We start from the raw sequence: 14269 nt of genomic DNA, 5'->3' as shown, positions 1-14269 counted from the left end.
TTAAGACATCAGGCGCCAATGTAGTCAAAAGTTTGATTGGGGGGAGCAATTGCTATCCCTGCTTCCCCCTGGCTATGCCACTGCTCCTGCTGCCGCCCCGCTACAGCTTTATTTGGGTTCTTTTCTAAAAAATTTTGATCACATCTACCCAACATTTTACAAATTTCTATAATCTTATTTGAACCAAGAGATTCAATCCAAAATTCATCTCACAAAAGTGTAATGGGGCAGGGTTTTTGAAGCATCAATAAAAAGATATTTCTCATTTCTTTTTTTGTCCTGAGATGAGATTATGTCCATAAGCTCCTACTGTTGCACAAAATAGAGGTTCATCAATTTGTCTTTGGTCAACTCAGACCATATTTTTTCACTAGTTTGCAAATGTTGTCCTCATTCACCTCCGATATCCCATGATCTTACCCAACAACACAATCTCTTCGACAACAGGGTCATCTTAAGAGCATCATGGACCCCTGGGCAAAGTGGATTTTCTTAGGCCCCCAGCCTGGCTAGAAATGCTTTCCTACCACTTAACATGCTTAGTATAGAAAATTTTAATTAAATCTCATCTTGAGGCCCCAGGCCATGCCTGGGTGGGCCCATGTATTAAGATGGCACTGTTTGACAAATAGTGGCTTCTGTTCTTGAGCTAACCCCTCAAAATCACATTCAATAATGCAATCAGCTTGCAGTTTTCTCCAAGCAGACTCGGGGGGAGGGGGTTCTCTTGGTGACCCCATCTCAGGCTTTATCAATGTTCTTGAAGCAGTGCATGATGTAGAATTGGTTCTTCCAAATCTTTTTGGAGGATAAGATTTGTTCTATTTGCTGGAAATAACGCACAATCCCTTACTAGGCAAGTAGAAGAAAAAAAAAACATTGGCTTAGTTGTCATCGCTTAAACAAAGCATAAAATCTTTGCTTGTAATGTGACTCATCTCTCGCCAATCAAGTCAAAATATACTCAAAATTTTTGCTTGTATACCAAAACACTCATTAACTAAAGTTCCACTGTATGTGAATAAAATTTGCTGCTGAACCAAATGCAAAGGTCATCATCAGAGGGAACCCCATGCATTAGCTTGAATAAGAAGTAGGCATTTCTGGTGAGTTTCTGGAATGAATTGAACATCATGATGAAATGAAAATATAAATTGAAAATTATAACTTCATTTGACATTGTCCATGAAGAAAATAATTTTCTATCTGTTTACTTTATGTCCAAGTCTAATTTTTTCAGTCAGCTAATTTTTTAAAATGTTTCTTGTCATCCAAGAGTACTGGTATGAATTTAAGAAGTAGGTAGTTTTTTTTATAAATATTTTAAACACATAGGATTCTGCCCATTCCTTGTTTTATTCATGCTTAAAAGTGTTATGTGATTTATGTTTTTCTTGAATCCATCAATCTTCACTACCCCAAGCAACAGCCCCATTTTGGACAAGGATTAAAAATGTTCCCTGAATTATATTGAACCTACTGAGAGAAATTTGGATATAAAGTGTTTTATGGAGTCATTCATCATGAACTGTATCTTCCACTGGACCGTATTCTTTTTGCAGTGTCTGAAACATCATATTGTTCCTTTGGTGCCTCTATTAAACATCTGTTTTTTCTAACGAGAAAAAGTTTTACTGTTTGGAAATTTTTTTTTAACAACTTCTACAGTTTTACATGATCATAGCCATTGGCTGTGGGTCAACCCATTTCATTGAGAGAGCATGGTTATATTGTTTTTGCAGTAAAAAAATACCCCTCCCTCCCTCTTTGGAAGAAAAAATGATGAACTCTTCCCTCTCTTTTGAGAAAACCCAGTGTATGCTACTGATCATGACAACATTTATTGTTTCCTTTTGAGCATGAAATTGTTAGTACAATTTGCTTGACATAGTCAAAATAATGGTTTCTTATCTGTTTTCTGTCTGTTTCACATTTTGATCTATTCTTCTTTAATTGCATCAGCATTTTTTTTAATGAATTTGAAAAATGCTGTACTCTTGTGTAATTTCAGTTTGCATTTTCCCCTTTTTGATTGCATATAACACTTTTAATTGATCAAACAAACTTGAAGTTATTTTCCCACATTCATCTTCCTACTGTTTGGGATATATAACATAGAAGTGACCAACCTTTTTATTGCATTATCTAAGGAAAAATTGCTAAAACTACTCTAGTAAGCGAGAAACTTTAACGTCTCTGTAGGAGCAATTTTTTTCAGTGGATTTTATTCCTATAAAGAAGGTATTTGTTTATGGATTATCTGATTAAGTAGGAATAGGTCGCATGTATTTTCTATTCAGTGTATTAATTTTATTTGTATCTTTAAATCTCTTTATTTTCAGAAATTAATTTTTGAACCTTTTGCTTCAGGTTGAAAATACTGACAATCATTCACTTTCGCTTAATAAAAGTATACAGGCTGGATTTCCAATGCCATCCTATGAAAGCAAAGTAGCTGATAAAATAACTTGGTATCTAGAGGCAGTTGCTCAAGGTGAATTTCATGATTCTGTTTCAAAGAATTATAGACCATCAGTAGTGAGAGATAGATTTTCTGGTAGCCAAACATCATTATCCAGTAGTATGCGATCTGGTAAAGTAGTTAAAGGGGATTTGCTAGATTGGCATAGAAAATGTTTTACTCCTGAAAAGAGGTCTTTTTCTCCCCGAATACTTGCCAAAAATTCCACTCAATCAAAATTGTTGAACATGAGATGTTACAACCATCCTCGGAAGCAAAGAAAATCCAATAGTTTGAATTCGTGTGATGTGAGTATACTTGTATTTTTCAATTGTAAGATTAACGATTCACATTTTTATGTATTTTTTTTTTCATTTTGAGTATTTGTACAATTTTAGTCTTGGGATTGTTATGATATATCACTGTTTGTAACACTGGATCCTACAATTTCAATTTTAAACATTTTCATAAAACAATAGCATGAATTATGAATTTTGTGTGCTAAATTTACTATAATTATACTGACACAGCAACATATGTTATTTGGGTCAGGATCCCCGCCAGCAGAAATGCTAACAAGCTGAAACCCTGACAGTCAAATTATTGGCAATGTGATTCTCAAATAGTCCAGTATAATTTGCTTTCCAAAAGTTAAGCATAAGATGCAATTTTACAAATAATGAGGATATTTACAAATTTTATTGGGTGAAATTTAGATGATAATTTGATGGGCATGTATTGAATTATGCATCTGATTGTGTGTGTGATTGGCTATGTACAAGTTATGCAAATCTGAGGACAAAAAAGGGGATTGTATTGTTTGTTCCATATGTGAAAATCCCATCTTTCTATTCTATTATAATGGAAGTTCATAGCATTACTTGTAATTTATAGTTTTTATTTTTCATGCATGGACCTGTATTTTCTGTATTGCAATATGCCTCAATAAATAAGTATATACCATTCAAAATACAGTGAAATCTCCATATAATTATACTCTGCATACCAAGAAAAAAAAACATTTTGGGGTAGAGGGAGTATATCATTATATTGCGAGGCATTAGTTTAACATTCGATTATAGGCATACTGAAACTACTCAGACATTTATAGCGCCTGTTTTTTTTTGTTTTTTTTTATAATGTGATCACCATGTATTCCCAAGAGATCTTTACGATCTGTCCAGGGAATTTATTAGTGTGTTAGTAGACATCCATGCCCAAACCCAGACCTGCAGAGTCAGAAGCTAGCTCCCTAACAGGTTGTTCTGATAGACTTATTCCATTGAAACTTAGTATATAGGCTGTAAGTGGATCATGGGAAAATGTAAAATGCAATTAAAAAAAAGCCACTTTTTCACCTGGTGATCAAAAAAATTGAACCACTGTTTCTATTTCATAAATCTCTCTTCCCATGGTCTCATTAAGATATCCTAAAAATTTGGCTGCATTCGGATAAGCAGTTTTTGAGAAAAACTGCTTATCCGAAGTTCCGAGTACGGGAATTTTAATTATAATCGCCTTGTACTTTGCTTATAAAACTGTTTTATAAATACTGGAGTAAATACATGTACTTGCTTTTAAAACTTTTTTTGCAGAATCAGTTTTTAGAAAGCATCTTCAGGAGACAGTGGTCATGGGATCAATCACTTGATCACCATCTCCTGAAGATGTTTTGTGCCACAAGCAGAACAAAGCTGTATCAAATCAAAAACTACAGTAATTTTTTTCATACCATAATTCATCTTGATTCTTCAATGCACTGAAGAAAAGTAATCTTTTTCATGTTAAAAAAATTAGCTTGTGTGTTTTTCAATTCTTTGTAAGCCCTTTAAATGGCACAGCAGAAATCTCTGAACTCCCTTCAAAATGCCATATCTTTTTCAATGAAGTAGGCTTTCTTCCGATTTTCAGCAAGCACAAACAACAGGGGGAAGTGCTCCATTGAGAAATCAGATTTACAAAATATCTTTGCTTGTCAATGCTAAAATAAGAGAGAGGAGATACAAGGAGGCAACATATCTCATCAATGATGCTTAAAGGGATAAATGAAGAAAAAATTAAAAATTTCAATAAGCATCTTGGGGTTGACTATATGAGTTACAACTTTTATATTACCTGTATTATCAACTCAAAATTTTTAGTGATTAATTACTTGATTAGTGTCTCCTGAAGATGTTTGTCATTCATGTGAGTAAAATGTTGAGTTTTATTACTTATTTATAGTAGCGAAACTGTCAGAATCTTTTAATCAAGTAAAATTGTATTGCTTAACCTATATCAAACATTAGTGTATGTTATGGAAGTTAGAGATGTGTATTGAATTACATTTTTTCCAAAAGACATTTGAAAGTGATGATGAAGAGGAACGTAGCAGCAGCCATAGCAGTGTCTATAATAACGAAAGTGAAGTTTTTGAAGGAGATGAAGAAGTCAACTCAATCCCAGAAAATTTACCTGCACATCACAATGATGAGTCCCAAGAATTTTTTTTGGAAAAAGTGCCAAAGACATCCATAAAATTGGGGCATGAGAATCACACTGGCACAAGAAATTCTGTATCCAATCAGAAACTACATTGTAATTTTTTTCAAACCATAACTCATCTTAATTCTTCACACACTGAAAAAAGGTAATATTTTTGTTTAAACAAAAATTAGTTCTTTTTTCCAGTCTTCGCTAAATTTTGATAAGTATCTTATAAATTGAGATACATATACATAGGTCGCAAATTGGTGGCCTGCAAGCTTAAGCTTGCACTTTAAAGGTTTTTATCAGCCCATGCAATATAATTGGAGTCATAATTTCTAAACTTGTTTTGAATTTTGAATATGAAAATGGTTATGAATTTATCATTAAAATGATGCTTAAAAATATTCATGTAAACTTGTTTTGATTCACAGAATACAGTCTGTATATTCATAGAATATTATTGAATATGCCAACATCCAATATAAGTACCTAGGTGCCTTTATCCTTTTCTGCATATGAGTTTGCTATTGCTGGTATAATGCGTGTCTTTTGCTTGTGGACAAATCAACAAGATTCCATGTTCAGAGTTGACATTTTTTTTTTTCAGAATCACAAATGATGCCCTTTCCCTGAGTCATAATGCATATTTTTTTCTTACATGAATACTTTAAGGCAGGGTGCACTCTGAACCGATACTGCTGACAAGCAATATAATCTGTAACACAAACAAAATCGGCGCGGATTGATTAAAAACATGAAACATTGGTGCTGATTTCATGTTTTAACCAATCTTGGTCGATTTCGTTCATATTGCAGATCATATTGCTTGTTGTATAAGTCCAGTGTGCACCCTGCCTAATAATTTGTATGAATGCTGATTACCCCCAAAATGTGCAATTTTATTCTTTTAAAACATTTTTTTATAGCAGTGAAGAAGAGAAATGCTTGAAATTTCTATGTGATGTTACTGAAGATATCTTACGCAGTGGCATATACACAGACAGGTAAAATTCTGATTGAATGCTGTGCTATAAAATTCAAATGTAATATAGAAGACCCCCTTATCCAAAATAAAGGAGGGGCTGAACCAATTTTGGATGAAGAAATTATTTGATGAGAGTAAATATCTCCATATAGCTGTGAAAGAGTCTCTTCAGAATTATAAAATTTTGCATAAATCTAAAAAATATTGGTTCACATTTATATTCTTAATCTCAGTCTCACTGGCCTCTCATATACTCTCTAAATCTGCACATATTTTTAAGTATACAAATTTAAAATACTATTTTTCAGTGTTCTGCATATGAGAGGTTTGCAACGTGTTGTGAGAATCAGTGATGTCACGTATTAATTAACTTAATTTTCTGTATTTTTCCCGGTCAAATATTTTAGAAATATGACATATAGCTCATCTCTCATAATTATTTAAGAACTTCATGCACAGTATTTGATTGCATCTGATGATATTTTTAGTAAAAAAAAGGTCTTATAAAGCACAAACTTTGGTTATAACAACAACACCTTGGTTATAACATCAAAATTTCATGGAATATTTGATGTCATTATAATTAAGTTTGACTGCTTTCCCAGAATTTCTTTGGAAAAATGAATCTGGTCAACTTCCCTGGGTTTCTTTGGAAAAATTACTTGTCTTGACATGTACTATCACCTCTTATTTTTGTGCGAGTCTGGGACATCAAATTGCAACATTGTTCTGCAACTCGATTTCTTTGAATAAATGAAAATATAAAAGTTTCAGCATTTTAAATTATAATCTCTTTATTAACAACAATTTTTTTTAATTAGACCATCAATTGCTGCCAAGATTGTGAGAATTACTGTTATGAAATGCATATGTATTAGAATTGAGTTTGTAAGATATGTTTTAAATTTCAGTAAAAAAAAACAACCCATAGCCTTTCTTCCGATATCCTGAAAACAATCTTATATAATGCAGAGTACAGTCAAACCTCTGTTTAAGGGACACCTCTATTCACAGACAAATGTCTGGATCCATGTACCTTTGAATAAGAAGTCATTTACCTCTGAACAAGAATACCTATAATTAAGACTGCTCTCATGTGGATGTCTTTTAACTCAGATTCCACTGTACAGTCGGCATCCCCATCCTCATGGTTTCTTTTTCCTTTATTGGTAAAAAAATTTTGGCAACACACAGCATTCGTCATTCACATGTTTTGTTTGTTAAATTTGAGTTGTGCGTGTTTGGGATGGCTCATTTTTCTAGTGCTACTGATAATGCTTTGAAAAGACAAAAAAAAAGGTGAAAGCTATACAAGAAAAATTGATATATTGACTTTGCTTAGCGAAAGTAAGTCAGTTGCTGCTGTGGCACTCCGTTATGGAACCAACGAATCTATGGTGAGATATATTAAGAAAAAGGAATTTCTGAAATTCGATCAGCCATGGCTGTAGCTGCACCTGTGGCAACAAAAACTTTGCATTGCCTACAGCATCGATGTGTTTCTCATACAGAAAATGCTGTTTTTGTGGGTACAAGACTACTACAAAAAAGGTATTCCAATTGATCGTCATATTATAGCAGAAAAAGGTGGAAAAATTTTACTCTTCTATAAAGGAAGGGGCTGGGGAAACATCTATTTCATCAGCATTTTATGCAAGTAAAGGTTGGTTTCATAGGTTTAGGAAACAATTCAGATTACGCAATGCAAAAATCACTGCGTTCAAGCCTCTGGAAATTTTCTAGCTGTCTCCTTGTTGCAAAAACTTTGCAAAATATTATTGAAGAGAAGGGTTATGCACCTTAGCAAGTGTTTAATGCTGATGAAACTGCATTATCTTGGAAGAAAATGCTGCAAAGAACATTTGTCACCCAAGAAAAAAAGCGAGCCCCTGGTTTTAAGGCAAGTAAAGATAGATTTAGTATGTTGTTTTGTGCAAATGGGTATGGGTACATGATAAAGCAAACAGTCTTTTTTAAACCTCTGAATCTGCAAGCATTGAAGAGAAAGGATAAGTCAAAGCTTCCACACAGCATTTTGGATGAACAATAAAAAGGCTTGGACAACAAAAACAATTTTCCTGGATTGGTTTAAACAGTGTTTCTTTCCGTAAGTCAGGAGGTACCTTGAGAGTGAAGACATGCCATTCAAAGTTCTTTTGATACTGGATAATGCTCCTGGACACCCAAATGTCAATTAGTTCAAAGCGAATGGTGTGGAAGCCCTCTATATGCCTCTTAACATAGGCGTACACAGAATTTTCTCAAGTGGGGGGGGGGGGGGTTTCAATTTTTTTTCCTTCTCGAGGAGGGGGGTTTACGTTTTTTCCTGCAAAATAACACTATAATCTTGGCTTGGGGTTCCAACCCCCCCCCCTTGGCATATGCCAATGCCTCCTAATACAACATCTATCTTTCAGTCCCTTGATCAGGAGTTAATGCAAGCATTTAAGGCTCACTATACACGTCACTCAATGGAGATGATTGTGCACACAATAGAAGAAGTTACAAATTCAGAAAATGTCTTGAAGGTATGGAAGAATTACACTATAACTAATGCCATTACTGTCATCACTAGAGCTGTGGCAGCTCTTAAAAGAGAAATAGTCAACTCAGGTTGGATTAACCTTCGGGCACAATATGCGCTCCAAAACACAATCATTTCTATAGAGTCAACTGAAGAGATTATAAAAGGCATTGTCACGATAGCGAAACAGGTGGGTGGAGAAGAGTTCAATGAAATGGATATAGGAGAAGTAGAACAGCTAATTAATACAAATTCAGAGGCATTGACCGAGGAGGAATTAATACACCCAACTACTCCTGAAACAGTACCAGATGAAGAAGATCAAATAAAGAAGTAGAAGACAAGTTGACCATAAGTACCATAGCGGAAGGGCTTCACAAGTTCAAATCAACAATAGACTATTTTTGTGACATAGATCCCTCTATGGTACATTCTTCACATGTATAAAAATTGGTAGAGGAAGCCTTGTCAACATATTTGATGATATGAAGAAGAAACCGCAAACAGAAATCACTTTGTTCTTTAAGAAAACATCGTCAACAATTGCTGCACCCTCTTTTACATTCATATCTACCTCTGCCTCACCCTGCTCTTCTCATGATATTCAATAAACAAGATATACAAAAAAAACTGGTTTCAGTTATTTGCAGATTTTCCATATCTGGGGTTACCCCCGGAACATAACCCAGCAAATACGGGCTGACTTTATATGAAGATGTTTACATTTTTAATTGCTGATCATTGATTGACACAAGTGACTGGCACAGGAATGATCACATTAGCAAAATTTATCAGTGATCTTGAACTGCATCTTAAAGCACCAGGGGTTTGTATATATTTTTCATTAGGATTTATTAGATCCCGGAAATTCAGGCAAAATGTCTTTTTTGCCTATTTCAAACATCAATAGAATGTCTAAATTCAATTTCTTTGAAACTGATTGGGTTTTTGTGGCCATTGTTGAATTAGTAAGTCTCTCACAGGCTACGAACCCTGTTATGAGTTTGAGCATTGACTTGATGTTTCTCCAATACATGCAGTTTGGCATGATTTTCTTCTGTTCAATTTCATATAATATACCCTGATGGTATGAGCTACTAGTGTTAACAAGACATTGAGTCAAAACTCGTGAAAGCCCCTTAGCTTGAGACTCTTATTAAATTTCTTTGTCAGTATAAAAATTGATTTTCATGCAAAAAAAAACACACTGTGACAAGTTTTCTCAATGTTTTAGAAAGACACATATTGTGTGTGCTTATGTTTTGTGCATGTGCATAATTATGTGTGTGCGTGGTTAATATAACAAAATTAAATAATTTAAGTGTCTTTTTCTTTATTACAGAGCTATCCGACGATCATTTGATTTTCACATTCAGTTTTATCCTACAGACAGCAATGAGGTGAGTTTGATTTTCACTCACAGCTGTTCTTGATCCAGAAATATTTTTATATGCCTTTTTGTTTGTGATGAAATTGTGAATCAAATTTCAATATATTTCTTGTTATGTTTGCTTAGAAATAAAAATAATCAGATCACATCAGGCAAGGTGACAGATGAAAAGGCAGATAAATAGAGGGCACAGATTTTTATGACCTAAAAACACAGAAATATGACTCCTTAAATATACTACCTAATAATTTTCTTCATTATTTCATCTCTTCTTTTTCAGTTATTACCTCTCATCTTATTCAGTCAAAAAAATAACAGCAAATATATCAATTCACCTGATTAAAAAGTTTCAAATGATTTTTGATTTTGGCTACTTCATGCATACAGTAGCCAAGCTTACTTAATAAATAATTCTTCTTCTTCTAGAATTGCACTGAATTTTGAGATGCATTTTGAAATGTTCAAAAACTGTTGCAATTTAGTTTCTTTAAAGCGATATTTGAAAGAACTACCACATTTTACAAATACCTTTTGAAAATTCATAAAAATGATCAGATGGAGCAATATTTGAAGAAGCCTTCTCAAATAAAGCAAATATGTCATTTCTACAGTATCACTGATTTTTTTTTGTCTAGCTGAATTGCAATCCTGCTGCACATTAAATGGCTTTTGTGCTGCGACTTTGACGAATTTTACAAAATAAAATAGTACCATTGGTGCTCTGAATCTATCAATAACTTTTGGATGACATTTCCTTAACTTTGTACTGCTCAACTTTGGGCAGGGCTGGAACTAGGTAGGGGAGAGAAGATTTTTACTTCTCAAAACATTGAAAGAAAACAACAACACTGTAATAGAGCTATGGAGTTTTATCAGGAGAGAAGTAACTCTGTTTTACTGCTCCCCTCTCACTGTAAAAGCCCTAGTTATGACCCTAACTTGATGAAAACACATAGAGTTTAAATATTTAGTGTACGCAAGATCTTTTGCATTTACTTGGCATGTCATTCAAGGCTAAAACTAGTTTCTCTTTGTTGAAAAAGGGGAGTTTCTGTTGGACAACAAAAAATTGCTCATCTTCCTGCATTCTTAAATTTATTAAAAAGATTCAGAGGAATGTATGTCATGTGCATTGTAGTTTAGTAGTAAAATTTGTAGCTTTTGAACATGTACATGATTTATTCTGCCAATGCTGTGAAGCATGCACTACGATTGACTTGACAGTCACTCTTTTAAGCAATTCTTGTGAATATCATTTTTTTTTCATGTCCCATGTAATAGTCGTATTTTATTATTGATGATTGTGTTTTTTTACACTGGCAGGAAAGAGCCATCTAATGCCTTCACTATTCTGATTTGACCATGTATTCTATGATGAAGAAAGTTGGTTTGGGTGTGTCTTACATTTAGACAAATCTAAATTATTACACCAGGATTCTCAATTTTTCCCTTTTTGTGAATTTTTATTGAAATTTTGCTTTTCCTTCTAATTTTTATGTTTCAAAATGCTTCATTTCTTTTCAGACACATTTGAAAAAGTTGTTGGATCAAATAATTGATGGATTGAAAGTCTGCAGTGATGATTCAGAACACCCAATCACATTGCCAAACTTTGAATCCACAACAGAAAATTTAAATTGCTCGTCTTCAGGAAATATCACAGGCATAGAAGGCATGTTAGAAGGAATGAACATGGACCCAGTGGAAAATGATGAAGATTTTGAAAATACATCTATAAACACTGAAAATATTGAAAGATCCTATGAGAAAGACTCCTGATTATGGATATTAATGATTTTTCAGATGTTTCAAATGTATGTATTGTAACACTAAATTTAAAAAGACAAATACTATTGAAAAGAAAACTAGCTCTGATATGTTACATTGTATCACTTCAGATTAATTCTTGACAGAAATTTCTATTTTACAACCAACAACATGTATTTGAAGTTCCTATTATATCTCAACTTTTGTGTATTTTCTGTAGTATTCGGGAAGGGGGGGGGGATAAATACCAAAAAATGACAGTTTATTTTTATTTTTCATTCTTGAGAAATTGTAATTTAAAAATGATTTTTTGAAATTATGGAAGTTTTTTTATCACATTACCATAATATCTATGTAACTGTAAAATAGTTTCAATAAATTACAAATCACTGGAATTTTTCAACTATCTTTTTTTTCTTTGTGGAATGCACTCAACCTTGGTCTATTACAAAATTTTATTAACCCTTAAAGCAGTGTTTTTTAAAGTGTGCATTGCAGCTCCTAGGAGCATTGTGATGATCTGGAGATATTGATTTGTTACAATTGACGACCGACGTTAGTTGAGCCAAAATTGCAAAAAGGAACCCAACATGCTATGGTTCCTTTTTGCAATTTTGGGTCAACTAACGTCGGTCGTTCAATTGTATTATCTAACCCGATTGGTAATTCATTTCTATTGATTTGTGTGCCTTTTTATGATTTGCAGTGGTTCTTTTAAAAGTGAAAATATCTCCTAAACAATATTTCTAGGAGCTGCAGATGAACCATGAATTGGGCAAATGAGCCATGGGTGACTAAAGTTTGAGAAGTACTGCCTTAAAGAGACAAGTTGAGCTCTTTTATATTTTGCACTAATCATTTTTTTCTCTGTATTATATATCTTCAATCGTGCTGTGTGCTATCAATTTTTCTCCCAACAGGAGTTTGGATCTTTCTGGTTTCATTCAGTTAAAAATAATAAGGCTGTCTGAGCTCAAAATCAAAAAAAAAAAAAAATGCTAGACTTTCTCTTTGCTTTTTATGTATTTAAATCATCCTTCTGTAATGGCACTGATTTCAGAAGCATATTTAGCAGCCATGGCTGGAACCCAGAAGTTGATATTTTTTTAGGACCCTCTTGAGCCATGAATTAATATATTCATGCAAAAAAGCAGACCATAACATTACAGGAATACTAAAAAATATATATAAAAGTACACAGTCGGACAAAAAATTTTCACATACTATGAAGTGTTTCCATTTCCTGTCAATTTCATATTGCTTATCAAGCCTGTACAGATGTAACAAAGTTCACGTAAAACTTATATTTTCACTTTTTTCCGATTTTGTTATAAGTGGGTCTGACTGTATATGAACACACTGAACAAAAATTAATGTAAGCTAATTAATTGTTGGGGGTTAACAATAAATACATGGGGGAAATAAGAAAAGCCAGTATTTTACCAGCAACAGAGGAAAAATTGTTAAAACCCATTCACACAACACTAGTTTTTCTAAATTCACTGTGTAAAGGATTATGGGAAAGGAAGCATGATCCCCCTGATGAATCTACTGAAAATAAAGGTGTAATTTTTCTTACCCTTTTTATCCCTAAGAGGAAAAATTTGTCAATTTCAATAACCTTAAATGTGTCAGCAATCTTCCCTGTATAAACAGGGCTTTAGAGTACTATAGTACTAATAGATATTAAAAACATGAATGTGGGTAACCATCAGTAAGAATTCATTTCATATATGAATTGCTATTTTTAGTTCTATACAGTTGACGCTCGATTTTAACAAAAACCGCACATTTTTACTAACGAATATTCTAATACCACCTACACAATATACTGTTCCTTTAAACATTTTTCCCATTTATGAACTAATTTCTTACATCCATATGGATTCGTAAAAATGAACATAGACTGTATATTGTTCTATTATACAGGGTTCATAGTAAACACGGGTATGGCATTTTACTGGTGAACCGTTGCTCCTAGAGGTATACTTCCAATTAGAAAAAGTTTCCAAATAACGTGCAGTACTCAGATATGTCATCCATGTTTCAAGGGGTTGTAGAGTTATCGAAATAAAAAATTAACTTTTTTATACTGTCCACGTGTGTCCCAAAACCCAATTAGAAATTTGTTGCCCTGTCTCTCCTGATGCCAAAAAAAAAAAAATTCATGTTTCTAAATGCAGTATTCACTAAGATATTCAAATTAAAAAAACAGGAAAGTTGGGGCAAAAACAGCTCTAAATGTGGAAAACCCGTTTTACCTGCATTTAACGCTGTTTTTTCCCAAATTTCCCCCATTTCTCGAATTTGAATATCTTTGTAAATACTGCACTTAGAAACATGGATTTGTTTTTGTTGGCATCAGGAGAAACAGGGCATTTATTTTAATAACTACACAACCCCTTGAAACATAAATGACATATCTGAGTACTACACCTTATACAGAAACTTTTTCTAATTGGAAGTATACCTCTAGGATCAACAGTTCGTCAGTGAAATGCCATACCCGTGTTTGCTATGCACCCTGTATATTGTTCTATATATTCAGTACAATGTTTTGCACATGTAAATTATAAAACCCAGTTTTAATCATTTCAAAAAACTTGTCTTTTGTACAGTGAAACCTCTACTAACAAATATGGATTTGGCTAATAAAGATTTCTGTTGATTTGG

The 14269-nt window shown here is 33.4% G+C and overlaps 1 protein-coding gene across 3 annotated transcripts in view; it reads left to right on the top strand.

Moving 5' to 3' along the window:
- LOC149072966 (spermatogenesis-associated protein 7 homolog) overlaps window positions 1-12402 on the top strand; it is a 49935-nt gene extending 37533 nt beyond the window's left edge. For 2 of the 3 annotated variants that reach the window (XM_089246097.1, XM_089246099.1), the window contains 5 exons: window positions 2371-2769; window positions 4801-5090; window positions 5857-5934; window positions 9782-9839; window positions 11354-11989. In XM_089246097.1, coding sequence (XP_089102223.1) covers window positions 2371-2769; window positions 4801-5090; window positions 5857-5934; window positions 9782-9839; window positions 11354-11608 — 1080 coding nt within the window. In that variant the 3' untranslated portion in view covers window positions 11609-11989. Of the gene's footprint in view, window positions 1-2370; window positions 2770-4800; window positions 5091-5856; window positions 5935-9781; window positions 9840-11353; window positions 11990-12346 lie in introns of those variants that run through there. The other variant, XM_089246098.1, reaches the window with a different exon arrangement.
- Window positions 12403-14269: the final 1867 nt, after the last annotated feature.

The sequence above is a fragment of the Pholcus phalangioides genome, unplaced genomic scaffold (assembly GCF_987345545.1).
Source record: "Pholcus phalangioides strain wild (caught in Gottingen) unplaced genomic scaffold, Ppha-v1.0 ptg000017l_1, whole genome shotgun sequence".
Lineage (NCBI taxonomy): Eukaryota > Metazoa > Arthropoda > Arachnida > Araneae > Pholcidae > Pholcus > Pholcus phalangioides.
The sequence above is the reverse complement of the archived record's forward strand: the minus strand, read 5'-3'. Positions and strand labels throughout refer to the sequence as shown.